Source organism: Schistocerca cancellata, chromosome 1 (genome assembly GCF_023864275.1).
Source record: "Schistocerca cancellata isolate TAMUIC-IGC-003103 chromosome 1, iqSchCanc2.1, whole genome shotgun sequence".
In the NCBI taxonomy this organism is placed as follows: domain Eukaryota; kingdom Metazoa; phylum Arthropoda; class Insecta; order Orthoptera; family Acrididae; genus Schistocerca; species Schistocerca cancellata.
The window spans coordinates 1,110,434,946-1,110,449,690 of record NC_064626.1 but is presented as its reverse complement, the minus strand read 5'-3'; the positions used below and the strand labels follow the sequence as shown (position 1 = coordinate 1,110,449,690).

At 42.4% G+C, this 14,745-nt stretch overlaps 1 protein-coding gene across 1 annotated transcript in view; it reads left to right on the top strand.

The window, feature by feature from the left end:
* The window catches only part of LOC126131442 (probable E3 ubiquitin-protein ligase HECTD2), a gene marked incomplete at its 5' end in the record, with an annotated part of 375,805 nt that overhangs the window by 220,017 nt on the left and 141,043 nt on the right, over positions 1-14,745 (top strand). Inside the window, one exon of the mRNA XM_049915173.1 lies at positions 13,475-13,539. Coding sequence (XP_049771130.1) covers positions 13,475-13,539 — 65 coding nt within the window. The remainder of the gene's footprint in view (positions 1-13,474; positions 13,540-14,745) is intronic.

The window sequence follows — 14,745 nt, the reverse complement described above, 5'->3', positions numbered from 1 at the left end:
CCTAAGGATGAGGCGCCATATTTAAGAATAAAAGCACCGGAAGATCAAAGAAGATGATATTTTGCAACAATAGTGGGTGCAGTTTTATTATAAGACTTTAGCCTGATGTGTAAACAAACCATGCAGGACTGATGACGTGACAACTTACTGCACCACATGTTTCATTTCATCTGTAATATTGAGGATCTATTTTGCATATACACACAGAATTTCTATGTTATACACTAATGAGGACCTCGTTCTTAGCATCTACGAACAGAAAATTGGGAGTTTCTATGTTGCAATGGAGATGAGTGAACCATTAGTGTTGAAAACCATTTCTTCGTGTGTAGAATGACAATATTATGAAAACTGAAAAAATAGCAAAAAGAAAAACGCAAAATGCGGACGATTCTGAGTCCAAAGTTATGGCTAAGATCGGTTTACCGGATTTCTTTATGACGGTACAAGAACAAGAGCCGTCGAGATTGCTGGACGCTCTGTAGAGATCACATCTAAAGGTAATCTCACCTGAAATATCAATACTGAATTCAATGACCCCCGAATTCGACATACAAAACACTGTAAAAATGTCTTGTATTTTCCGCGAAAATTTGAGTTTGACGCAGTAGTGTCTGATTTGCTTACAGTTAATCGAAACCGAAATGATGTGATCTTCCCTCGGCAGTATGATATGCAGATGTGTGACTTTTAAGGCACTTTATTTAACCTGGAAGAACTTACTCCTGACATTAAAGTAATGAACAATTAAGCTTGTAGCCTTCCCCTCACTTATCGACCTTAATGACAGTGAAAAATTAAACCGCGTCCACCTAGTGGATATTTGGGAAAAGCAATCGTCACCGAAGATAATTTGTCGGTAAAGCGGGAGGAAAGGGTTACATCTAAATGAAAGGAAAAATGCAAATGAAATTGGTGGAAATTAATTTGGAGATAAGGGTAAAATTAATAAAGAAAGTAAATGTCGGTCGTTACGTTAACAATTAACAGGCGTTAATTAGATATTTGAGATTTGGGGAAAATTACGGACGCTAGTCCTATGGACAACTACTCTAATAACTGAAAATGAAAGATTAATGCACATATAATTAGCACTAAAAGCGTGGCAACTGAAGGTTGACACGTGTTGTGTGAAAACTGAATGTTTGTCAGAAGTAATAAATTTCGCTACACTCTGACTTAATTTAGCAAAAGAATTAATAAAACCGGAAAATTGAAAGGTAATTTAGTGACTGAAATTAATAGTGAACTTTGTTTCTGAAGCACTACGAAATTCAATAAAATAAGGTTAGTCTTGGGCTACGTCAACAATCATTTCAATAGCTACTTGAAGCTACGCAATTTAGAAACAAGAGATTTAACTTTGAACTTGAATTAAATGATTCTGAACAATTAACAATAGTAAAATTTAGTACGTACCAAGCTGAGCTGCAGTCACAGGTAAACTAAAATATGGTAACAAAACTCGCACTCTTAATTTGTGCTTGTGTAATCTAAATATTGTAGCCAGCTATGAATACTTTAACTGAACTTTGAAATTAAAGCAGTGAAATGGAATGATATTACTTTAATGCTAACGTTTGAATTTCAACGACACTCGGGTTCATTCCGGAAAAGGAAGGGACCCTGCTTGGTAATGCAATTGGGACAATGAGCAACAAAGGTTCATGCTACGTCGCAGTAATTTTATGAGGCAAATTGAACAGTTTGAAAAGCTGAGGTCTGCCATACAGTTCTAAAACTTAACGTGCTTCCAGTCTTCCTTGTTGGTTGATTGAAGGTTTGAAGTCGTCGATCGAGGAGGTGGCGGCAGTCACTCATTGTCGGCCGTCGCTGTTGCAGAAGCTGGATGTTGGCGCGCCTTCTTCTCGACACGGTCACCAGGCGAAACGGGCTCTTGGTGTGCGCCAGCTAATGCTTCCCGTCCACGACACCGTGTCAGAAACTATCATATCAAGTCGAGCTCAATTACATGCTGCCAAACCCCGAAAGCGCGGCAACTCGCGGGAGCGTCACACATCACACCTGCTCCACCGCCCTACTCCAGCCAGACTCCTTCTGCCCGCGCTCCATGCGGCAGAGTTAACACTACCAAAGATCCTAAACCCTTTGGTTCTCCACACGACCAATCGATGTAATCGTTCGATAGCATAGTTTTCCCTAGGCCAGACGCAGCGTAAAAATACAAATAATATTTACAAAACAAACCAATTATACATCGACATAAATGCATATATATATATAATTACAATATATAAAGACACAGAAATGTCATATTTTCAGGTAACAAATTAAGGAAAAAAATTTATAGTACAATAGATGGAAATAGGAGGATATGCATTTCTGGCGTTACAAGCTAGATATGAATAAAATCTTTTCGTACGTCGAGCCATGTCATTATGAGGCACTAAAAAAACAATTTAGTCCCACTGATGTGGACCGATCCAGAAACGGTAGAAACTTAGACTGCATATGTGTTTTAGCATTTCTTAATGACTCAGCCTAACACCCAAAAGGATTTTATTCAGATTGACACAGTTCGTGGAGGCCTACGAAAAATTAAACCAGATGATCTCCGAAAGCGAACGGGCTAAAAAAAATGCAAAATCTGTATCATCGATGGAGAAAGTCGTGTTGACATTTTTATCAGGGATGTGTATTAAGTATAGAGTAACTGAAAAAGAGAAAAATGACCACAGATCCATAGTATGTCTATTTAATAGATTAATTCTACAAGAAATACATGAAAAATCAATACCATTTTTGGAAGAGGAAGAAGATCTTTGGATCTTTGGACAGGACGCAGCGATTGTAGACAAGTAAATATCCGTCTTTGCCAAAACTGGCGGTTTTCAGTACTAAATACTTCCTTGTGCTGTTTGTAATAGGCCCCTCCTCGCGAATACAGGTTTTTTAAAAATAAGTCAATGAGTCAGGAGAGTATATTCACGTCGAATAAAGACAGCATGGACGAGATAAATCTCACTTAATGTATAACTCAAGCTGTGGTATTTTTTGGCTAGCTGGAAACTGCTAAAACGTTGCTCTACGTAGTGTACTGACGTACAACGGGGAGTATATGAGAAATCAACTGTCATGGATCCACTTTTCTGCAGGCTGGCGTCCTTGTGAATACATTCTCTTCAGAAACAAAGATACGACTCTTTGTTACGAGATTCACGTCGGATGAAGTGATCACGGACGAGGCAGTTTTGTAGATCTCGAAGTATCGTGTTTTTTTAGCGCTGGAGGAGGTTACAAAGTCGTTCCACGCAAAGTATACGAAAAATAAATCGATTTTGGGAACACAATGGTTCGGGTGGCCAATTTCTCGATTGCCCCTCCTATGCATATTCAAGAATTAAGGAAGGAGAGAAAACAGCAATGTGTCTAATCCCAATGGTTTTTTGTTGTTGTTATTCTTGCATATCAACTATACCTAGCCATCTTTAGTGCATCCGAGTGAGTTGCCATGCAACAAACTCGCAGCAGAAACTCTTTCTGCCAATTCACCAGTAAAGTCATATGGTGACAAGTACTGCGACAAGTTTGTTGGAAACAAATGAGGAAACAAATGTGTAGCTCTCAGAAGTCCATCTTCGCCAGCTGCCACCACAATTTTCTCACTTACAGGAATTAGGCAGTTTATTGCCTGCTTAGGGCCGGGAAACTCATCACTATGATAACCAAACTCTCCCCAGTTAAATATGTAAATCTTGCCTTTAGAGGTGCCAGTAATAAGTTTTGTTTCACTTCTCATAAGCCCAACACAACTCACTCAAATGCACTGAAGATGGCTATCTATAACTCAGTAAGAATAACAAAAGACCAGTAGAATTGTGATTAATTGCCGTGTTCCTATCATTCCTTAATTAATCTACAGTTGCTGTGCTTATCGATTCCTCATGGAATCAAAATTGAATATTCGCGATTGGCAAACAAAGCACACGCAGGAGCGCTGGGTACCATAGCCTGTTGACAGTTGCTTCGTGACTTCAAGTTTCCTATCGGCGAGCTCTAATAGCTCTGTGTGATAACTCGTAAGGTGAGAACGAACACATATCGAGTTTCAAAATAAAATATCAAGGTAACAGTGATATGCATACAGTAACGCGATGTGATAAACATGTCATGTCATCACAAGGATGCGGTCACAAATTAACAACCTTCCCCCATTTTACTAACTGGATTCATAAGCAGTGTCCGTCCAACATTTAGTAGTTACTCCGCTGTACATTCGATAACAGTCTGGGGAGAATTAACATGTAATAAGAATACACGCTATTGGCAGGCAATTAATCAAATACGTATTTAGTGCTTCACGGAAATATTATTCATACCAGCCGGTGCAGCTGGAGTAACCTTGCAATTACTTAGATCAAACATCAGTTTTGTTGACCATTTTCGACGGCAAACGCCTTCATCCATTATAAGCAATCGAACACGTCTTCCGGTCTGCTAATGGGTTGTGCGTTAAGCCAACACGACGGTCTGCTTCAGCAAACATCGGGCACCATAGTCACACTCTCCACTAGTGGCATTAGGGTACACTGTGTGGCGAACTTCCGAAGGTAAACAGCCATGATACTGAAGTTATTCTCAGTAAAAAAGTGCATCGGTACTATAAAACGTCTTCATTTGTCCAAATTGGAAAATCTGAACGGAAATACATGTTAACGGAATAATAGTACTGTATGCTTTATGCATATAAACTTCAGTTGCTACGGAAAATACATAACACGGCAATTTTTGAAAGTACGCCCTAAAATTCAGCGCGATAACGTTAAAAAATAATCAATACATCGAAAATAAAACTGAAAAATTAAAAAATAAGATCATGGAACCAGTTGATGACTTTTTTATTTAGGGCAGTTTAAGACATCGGCAGGACTGATAGCATAGGAGTTAACTTTCACTTAACATTTCTTAATCGAAAAGGGTCCTTTTTTGCAGATGATACTACTATTATAATAAACCTCATTACAGAGAAAGTAACAAAACTATTGTTAATGATGTTTTTCGAAGAATTATTACGTGGTTCTCCGTAAATGGACTCTCTTCGTACAACAGATAAAGCCATTCCGAGAATTTCTGTATCACATGACAGGCGTCAGTAAACAGGGTAGATTGCTCTTAATTTTTGGGTGTGTATACTGATGAACCTTGATCTGGAAGGAGCATATTACTGAGCTGCACAAACAAATGCGGTTAGCTACTTTTGCTCTTCATATACTTGCTAGTCTTGGAAACAATTTTCTAGGGCAGCTTGTCGCTTAGAAAGAAAGTATCGATTGAACAAAGGTGAGCAATAAGAATTATATGTGGTGTTCACCGGCCGTACTCATGTAGGTACAGTACCTGTTCAAGGACTTAGGCATTTTAAATGCGACGTCAGAGTACACATATTCACTAATGGAATTTTTCATAAATAATACGTCACAGTTTGAGAAGAATACATACAACAACAGCGGAAAAAATTATCTTCATTATCCGCTATTGAAGCTGTCAATTGCTCAGAAAGGAGTTCTATATGCAGCAACAAAAATGTCTGACCATTTGCTCAGTAACATAAAATGCCTCACAGGTAGCGAAGAAAGTTTTCAATCTTACTTAAAATCGTTTCTAGTGGACTTGTACTTCTAGTCTGCGGACGAATTTTTATTTAAAAGTGGTAATCTGCTAAAAAATAGAACTCCTTGTTCTTAAGCGTATTTGCATGAGCAAGACTAAAAAAAGTCTCCGTAAAGTCAACGTTAATCATGTGTACATAGCCTCCAATCTGCATCGTCGCACATCATTTCGATAAAATAATCGTTCAACTGCACTACGGAATATGGAACTAACTAACAGCATAGGTAAAGAGCAAAAATGCCCGGAGTACTTTAACAGAATTTCCAAGTCCAAACTGAGCCTGAATGGTAAGTTTACAGTCCTTGTATATTGTCAAATTTGACCCGTGCCAGTGAGATATAGTCTTTTAATGTTAAAAGGACTCAAAAACTGAGAGTTGCACAGAGTGCAATGGAGAATTCACATTGTCCATTAGTAGCAAAGATGGGATCTGGGAACATTTTGCACTGTTAAGTGTGTGTGATACTGACATGGAGATTAGCGACACAGGTTGCCAGGTGGCTGGATGGTAGATGGATCACGGAAGAACTCTGCTGGACTCAAATAAGTATGAAGAAACTGAGTCGATAACTAATAATATGTTGGGGCAGATGATATTCATAGTATGCAGCAAACAACACTGATGCATATATCTAACAACAGTATTGAACAGAGAAGTCTGGAGGCAACCTTCATCTAACAATGATATCGAATAGCTGATGGCATTATTTATTTACATTGAAGCGACAAAGAAACTGGTATTAGCATGCGTATTCAACTACAGAAATATATAAACAGGCACAAAACGGCGCTACGGTCGGCAACGCCTGTATCAAGTGTCTGGCGCTGTTGTTAGATCGTTTAGTGCTGTTACAATGACAGCATATCAAGATTAAGGTGAGTTTGAAGGTGTCGTTATAGTCGGCGCAAGAGCGATGGAACACGTCATCTCCGAGGTAGCAATGGAGTGGGCATTTTCCCGTACGACTATTTCACGCGTGTACCGTGAATATCAGGAATCCGGTAAAACATCAAATCTCCGACATCGTACGGCCGGAAAAAATCCTGAGAGAACGGGACCAACGACGACTGAAGAGAATCGTTCAACGTAATAGAAGTACAACCCTTCCACAAATTGCTGCAGATTTCAATGCTGGGCCATCAACAAGTGTCAGCATGCGAGCCATTCAACGAAATAAGATCAATATGGACTTTCGGAGCCGAAGTCCCACTCGTGCACCCTTGATGACTACACGATACAAAGCTTTACGCTTCGCCTGGGCCAGTCAACACCGCCATTGGGCTGTTGATTACTGGAAACATGTTGCATGGTCGGACGAGTCTCGTATCAAATTGTATCGAGCGCATGGGTGTATATGGGTATGAAGACAACCTCATGAATCCATGGATCCTGCATCTCACCAGGGGACTGTCCAAGGTGGCGGAGGCTCTGTAATAGTGTGGGGCGCGAGCAGTTGGAGTGAAATCGGACCCCTGATACGTTACATACGAATCTGACAGGTGACTCCTGTCTAAAAATGGCTCTGACCACTATGGGACTTAACTTCTAAGGTCATCAGTCCCCTAGAACTTAGAACTACTTAAACCTAACTAACCTAAGGACATCACACACATCCATGCCCGAGGCAGGATTCGAACCTGCGACCGTAGCGGTCACGCGGTTCCAGACTGTAGCGCCTTTAACCGCTTGGCCACACCGGCCGGCCAAGCATCCTGTCTGATCACCTACATCCATTCATGTCCATTGTGCGTTCCCACGGACTTTGACAATTCTAACAGGACAACACAACACCCCACACGTCCGGAATTGGAACAGAGTGGCTCCAACAACACTCTTCTGAGTTTAAACACTTCCCCTGGCGGCCAAACTTCCCACACACGGATATTATTGAGCATATCTGGGATACCTTGCAATGTGCTGTTCGGAAGAGATCTCCACCCCCTCGTAATCTTACGGATTTATGGACAGGTCTGCAGGATTCATGGTGTCAGTTCCCTCCAGCACTACTTCAGACGTTAGTCGAGTCCACCGTGTTGCGGAACTTGTGTGTGCTCGCAGGGGCCATTCACGATATTAGCCAGGTGTACCAGTTTCGTTGGCTCTTCACTGTACAATGGAGTGCTGGCTTTGTGTTGTTATGGTTAATGGGAAGAGAGTGGGTGAAACTCCATGCCGGCACTTGCGTAATCGTCTCGAAAGGCACAAAGGGGCCGTCGAGCTTAACGTCCCCATCCATCCGACGGACGATAGCGCGCGCGCGAGAGAGAGAGAGAAAGAGTGGGGGGGGGGGGGGGGGGGACTGGAAGACTGGCAGTAAGCACTGTGAGACTTACCATCTGAGGTCATCAGTCTCCTAGACTTAGAACTACTTATACCTAACTAACCTAAGGACATCACACACATCCATGCCCGAGGCAGGATTCGAACCTGCGACCGTAGCAGCAGTACAGTCCCGGACTGAAGCGCCTAGAACCACTCGGCCACAGCGGCCGGCGGGGGAAGACTATTCCATACTTTTTTCCATCAGTCTTCTGTTAAGTTTGATGCGGTCCTACACGACTGTCTCTTAATCTCAGCGTGGCATTTACACCCAACGTTCTCTATCATTCGTTGGATGTATTCCCATGGCTGTTTTCTCCCACAGTTTTCAGCCTCTGCGGCTTCATCGCGTTCCATGGATGTTTTTCAAATGGTTCAAATGGCTCTAAGCATTATGGGACTTAACATCTGAGGTCATCAGTCCCCAAGACTCAGAACTACTTAAACCTAACTAATCTAATGACATAGCACACATCCATGCCTGAGGCAGGATTCGAACCTGTGAACGTAGCAGCAGCGCGGTCCCGGACTGAAGCGCCTAGATCCGCTCGTCCATAGCGGCCGGCGGAAGTTTTTTCCCGTAGTCTTAACTCATGTCCTATCATCTGGTCCCTTCTTTTAGTCAGCGTTTTCCTCAAACTCCTTTCCTCGCTGATTCTGCTGAGGAGTTCTTCATTTCTTATCAGTTAATTTTCTTTTCAGCATCTTTCTGTAACACTACATCTCAAACGCCTCGATCTTTTCCGAATTTCTCACAGTCCATGACTGACTGCCACGCAATGCTGTATCGCAGAAGCACTCTGTCAGAAATTTCTTCCTAGAATCAAAACCTATATGCGTGTGCTATCCTGCTTCTCATATCCTCCTTGCTTCCTCCATCTTGCTCTATTTTATTTCCATGTTAGCAGAATCCCTTCCGTTCGTCTTCTACGCTTTCCATAATTTTCTTGGTAAGTTTATTGCTAAACTCATTTCTGCTCATCCTCAGTACTTTCGTCTTTGTTTTTTAATCTCAGTCTATATTCTGTCCTCGTTAGACTATTCATTACATTTAATAGATCCTGCAGTTCTTGCCTACTTGCACTGAAGATAGGAATGCCATCAGCGAATCTTAACAGTGATATCTTTTCACCTTGAATTTTAATCCTAATCCTGACTTTTTCTATTATTTCCATAAACGTTTCTTTAGTATGCAGACCGAGCATTAGGGGAGAAAGACGGCATACGGGCTTTACGAACTTTTTAATCGGAGTATTTCTCTCGTGGTCTTCCATTCTTATTTTCTCTTCTCGGTTATTAAACGTGTTATGTGTTATCCGTCTTTCCCCGTAACTTGTATCTATATTTCCCATATCACTCCAACTGCACTCGCCCCACACCATTACAGAGCCTCAATCAGCTTGACATGCAGGGTCCATGGCTCATGAGGTTGCCTCCATATCCGTACACGTCCATCCGCTCGATACAATTTGAAACGAGACCCGTCCGACCTGGCAAAGTGTTTCCAGTCATCGACAGTCCAATGCCGGTGTTGACAGGCCCAGGCGAGGCGTAAAGCTTTGTGTCGTGTAGTCATCAAGGCTACACGAGTGGGCCTTCGGCTCCGAAATCCCGTATCGATGATGTTTCGTTGAATGGTTCATACGCTGACACTTTTTGATGGCCCAGCATTGAAATCTGCAGCAATTCGCGGAAGGGTTGCGCTTTTGTCACCTTGAACGTTTCTCTTGAGTCGCCGTTGGTCCCGATCTTGTAAAATCCTTTTCCGGCCGCAGCGATGTCGGAGATCTGATGTGTTACCGGATTCCTCATATTCACGGTACACTCGTGAAATGGGCGTACGGGAAAGTCCCCACTTCATCGCTGCCTCGGAGATGTTGTGTCCCATCGCTCGTGCGCCGACTGTAACATCGCATTCAAACTCATTTTAATCTTGATAACCTGCCATTGTAGCAACAGTACCCGATTTAACAACTGCGCCACACACTTGTTGTCTTATATAGGCATTTCGGACCGCAGCGCCGTATTCTGCCTGAAAATGCGTCTCTGTATTTGAATACGCAGTGTATACCAGCTTTCTTGGCGCCTCAGTGTATAAGCACTCAGAACAGTTGTCCACACGACACAGCTATGCACTTGACACTACGTACTAGCAGCGTGTCGGAGGAGGGCAAACACTCCACTATGGCCTTGCCTAGAATGGCGATGGAGGGTTCTTACATCCGCCCCCCTACTCTCACATACAGCGTATTGAACTACTCTGAGTGACAGCTATCCATATTCGTGATTTTACATTTCCTGTGTTGCGGAATAACGTTCAATATGTTTGTGCACTTAGTCGTTCTCTAAACCACTACACATTCTAGTTTATACGTATCATTATAGTAGTGCCTCTCAGAAGCCAAACCGTCTAACTCCATTTTTTATCGTTTTTCTGCTTTTGATAACGAAAATTTCACAAGCATGTATGTTTTCAGTATCCAGAGATGTTTAACCTCCATTCATTAATCCTTGCACCGTAGGTTACATTAGTTTCCATGGCAACTGAACATTTCGTTGCAGCTTTCGTAGACCAAAGTGACTAACTTCAATTTTCTTGTATGTATTTTTATAGCGTTTTCTTCTTCGTATTTAACCTAAGTATTCTATTCGCCCTCCTTAATACTGACTTTACGTGATCGTCACTTAATATATCGAGTTAAGTATACCCCTAAATAATTGTTCAATTGTTCAAATGTTCAAATGTGTGTGAAATCTTATGGGACTTAACTGCTAAGGTCATCAGTCCCTAAGCTTACACACTACGTAACCTAAATTATCCTAAGGACAAACACACACACACCCATGCCCGAGGGAGGACTCGAACCTCCGCCGGGACCAGCCGCACAGTCCATGACTGCAGCGCCATAGACCGCTCGGCTAATCCTGTGCGGCCCTAAATAATTATACGTGAAGCTGACGACTTCAGCTGCATATCATAAACGAAACTTTTACGTACACAACTTTGTTTGTCATGATGTCAATAACGACGAAGGTTTTATTTGAGTAGGGCCAGAGAGAATTACCTGCATGCTTGAAACAGCGCCTAACAAACAAAGCAAAAGACCACAAGCATATTCTGTCATATTCAGAGTCTTTCACCGTCAGACTCGAAATCCAAAAACTGTGTTAATCATACTGAAGCTTCTGCAAAGCTCTATAATCAAAGGAGATATTACTGATTTAAAATTGTTAATCCATGGCCGGCCGGAGTGGCCGAGCGGTTCTAAGCGCTACAGTCTGGAACCGCGTGACCGCTACGGTCGCAAGTTCGAATCCTGCCTCGGGCATGGATGTGTGTGATATCCTTAGGTTAGTTAGGTTTAAGTAGTTCTAAGTTCTAGGGGACTGATGACCTCAGATGTTAAGTCCCATAGTGCTCAGAGCCATTTGAACCATTTGTTAATCCATGGACACAGTTATCTGCCAAATGACTCCGACTCCGGAGTAATTAAATCTAAAGTGAGAAAAACACAATACTACTTCTCACCAGAAGATTGTTACAATGCAATTCGGCACTGCAAAACAAGGAACTCCTTTTCAGCAGTTGAAATGAATCACAATGATTTTTTGTTTATGTTAGGGAGCCATATCAAACCACAAGAAGACAGTCGACGGCTTACCAGTAAATTGGCTTGACATTCAATGGATTGGACTGCAGACTTTTCTATTTTACAGTACAAGACCACATTCGATCAGATTTTCCATTCCTTACCATGAAGTTGAAGATATCTACAGCAGATAGTCAACCTGAAGGTGTAAATATAAACCAGAATGCCATATACGCTAGTATTCGCCGTACCAGCAAGGATAAAGAGGGCAGCTCACGCGTCCCTCCTAAAGAATATGCCTCCTGTGAATCATGATTACTGCAAAAAGACATTGGAAGTTATAGTGGAATAAAAAGTGAACTTTTTTCGTTGGCACTGTGACTAACTCCTGAAGAAATACAAATGTTCTATTGTTTTCTGTTCAAGTGATTATGTATGCTCTGTTTTCAACAAACTTTTACATCACACAAAATTATAATTACATAGTAATATAATGAACAGAAATTTGAGTTATAATTAAAGCTTAATTTCCAACATGCATTTAACTTTAATCTCAGTTTTCCCAGTTTCTGTTGCACTGGAGTGAGGTAGTTTGGCCTCTGCCTGGCACATTATGCTATTCCTAAATTATGTTGTGGATGGTTTGGCGTATTGTGTCCTCGGAGTCTTTCGCGGCGGCATGTCCGAATAAAATCTTCTCGGTTTTCAAGCCGCGTCAATTCGAATAAAAATCTCGAGCTTTCGATGGCCATATCCGCCATCGTAGTCAGCGGTTTTATTCCTGACGACCATTACGGAGATGGCCATCGAAAGATCGAGATTTTTATTCGAATTGACGCGGCTTGGAAGCCGAGTTTTTGTTCTAGCTTGGCGTGTTTTACACACACGGAACGTATCGCTTCTTTTGTTCGCACTAAATCACGTTGATAGGGAGCTGGATACAAGGGTCGTACACAGCGCTACAGATTCCACAACAGATGACGTTGCAGTGTCATGACAACATGATTTACACGTCTAAATGCAAAGGAAACGAAATTCCTAACAACAATATGCAAACTACTTGTTATGTCTTCCTCGCGATTGGAATTACAAAATGGTTCAAATGGCTCTGAGTACTATGGGACTTAACATCTGAGCTCATCAGTCCCCTAGAACCTAGAACTAATTAAACCTAACTAACCTAAGAAGAACATCACACACATCCATGCCCGAGGCAGGATTGGAAGCTGCGACCGTAGCGGTCGCGCGGTTCCAGACTGAAGCGCCTAGAACCGCTCGGCCACACTGGCCGACATTGGAATTACACAAGCGAATATGTGGACGATACATCCCCATACGAGTGGTACAAATGAGAGCAGTCAGTGTACCATTGTGTGCCCTTGATAATTAGACATCTATCCTGTTTCTGTTCCTGCTCTAGTGGGTTCCTGCTCTAGTAAGATTGCTATCAGAGATTAGTTCAGTACTGAAAGCATATATGAGCTGAAACTTCCTGGCAGATTAAAACTGTGTGCGGACCGAGACTCGAACTCGGGACCTTTGCCTTTCGCGGGCAAGTTCTGCAAGGTTCGCGGGAGAGCTTCTGTGAAGTTTGGAAGGTAGGAGACGAGGTACTGGCGGAATTAAAGCTGTGAGAACGGGGCGTGAGTCGTGCTTGGGTAGCTCAGTCGGTAGAGCACTTGCCCGCGAAAGGCAAACGTCCCGAGTTCGAGTCTCGGTCCGGCACACAGTTTTAATCTGCCAGGAAGTTTCATATCAGCGCACACTCCGCTGTAGAGTGAAAATTTCATTCATAGATGAGCTGGTTCGACTTCTGAAGGTTTGTGTTTCCAAGCTGCTGAACCAGTGAAACCGAATTCTAATTGAATGTGTAATATCCATGTAACAGAATTCGTAATACTGTTCTTAACGTTATGTTTCCTTTCTGTTGCAGCCATCGATCATTCACAAGATCGTCATGAAGGCAATCATCAATGCACTGCTGGAAGAAGACAGAGTGTGAGTACGGTGTTCATTTTCAGAGCTAAGTGATTCGCTTGACAAATAAAATAATAATTCAATACAGAATTACACGAGAGACACCTATAGGGTATATCAAAATTAACAGCTAAAAACCGAAACCGGTGAAAGTATGCGATTTCTTGTTTAGGTAGGCCATGGCTGAAACTTGAGAATAGACGGGGGACTTGATCGAAAAGTTTACATTTCAAATACTTTTGTACTAACTACGACAATATTTCATATTGTAAGTCAGTGGCGGCTTGTAAGCACACATTCTTAGTATGTCCAACATGGTTCGTTTGCGGACCCATATTTACTGGAACATTTTTGCTTATGCCTTCTACGACCAAAAAAAAATCTCACCACGAATAAATTATCCGAATGGGACGGGAATCGGTAGTTGTGATTTACATGTACAGACAAACAAATGATTGCAATTGCAGACAAAATTATATAATTTATTCAAGAGAAAGAGCTTATCAAATTGAGCAACTCAATAACCCGTTTGCCCACCTCTGGCCCTTGTGAAAGCAGTTATTCCACTTGGTGTTGATTCACAGAGTTGTTGGATATCTTCCTGAGGGATATAGTGCCAAATTCTGCCCAACTGACGTGTTAGATCGTCAAAATACCGAGCCGGTTGGATCGCCCTCCCCATAACGCTCCAAACGTTTTCAAATGGGGAGAGGTCCGGCAACCTTATTGGCCGAGGCAGGGTGTAGCAATCATGAAGACGAGCAGTAGTAACTCTCGCCATTTGCGGACGGGCATTATCTTGCTGAAGTGTAAGCTCAGGATGGATCGCTATGAAGGGCAACAAAACGCGGCGTAGAATATCGTCGACGTACCGCTGTGCTGTAAGCGGTGGCCAGGGTAATAACCAAGGGGGTCATACTATGAAATGAAATGGCACCATCATTCCTGGCTGTCGGGCCGTAAGCGAGTGACAGTCGGGGTGGTTTCCCACAGCTGTCTGGGGCGTCTCCAGATATGTCTTTGCTGGTCATCGGGGCCTAGTTCGAAGCGGGACTCCTCACTAAAGACAATTCCACTCCAGTCAATAAGATTCCAAGCCGAAGACGCCTCCAGCAATGTCGCCGGAGCTCTCCCCAACTGAGAAGGTTTGGAGGACTAGTGGTAGGGCCCTCAAACCAGCTCGGTATTTTGAAGATAACGTCTCAATTGGACAGAATTTGACACGAT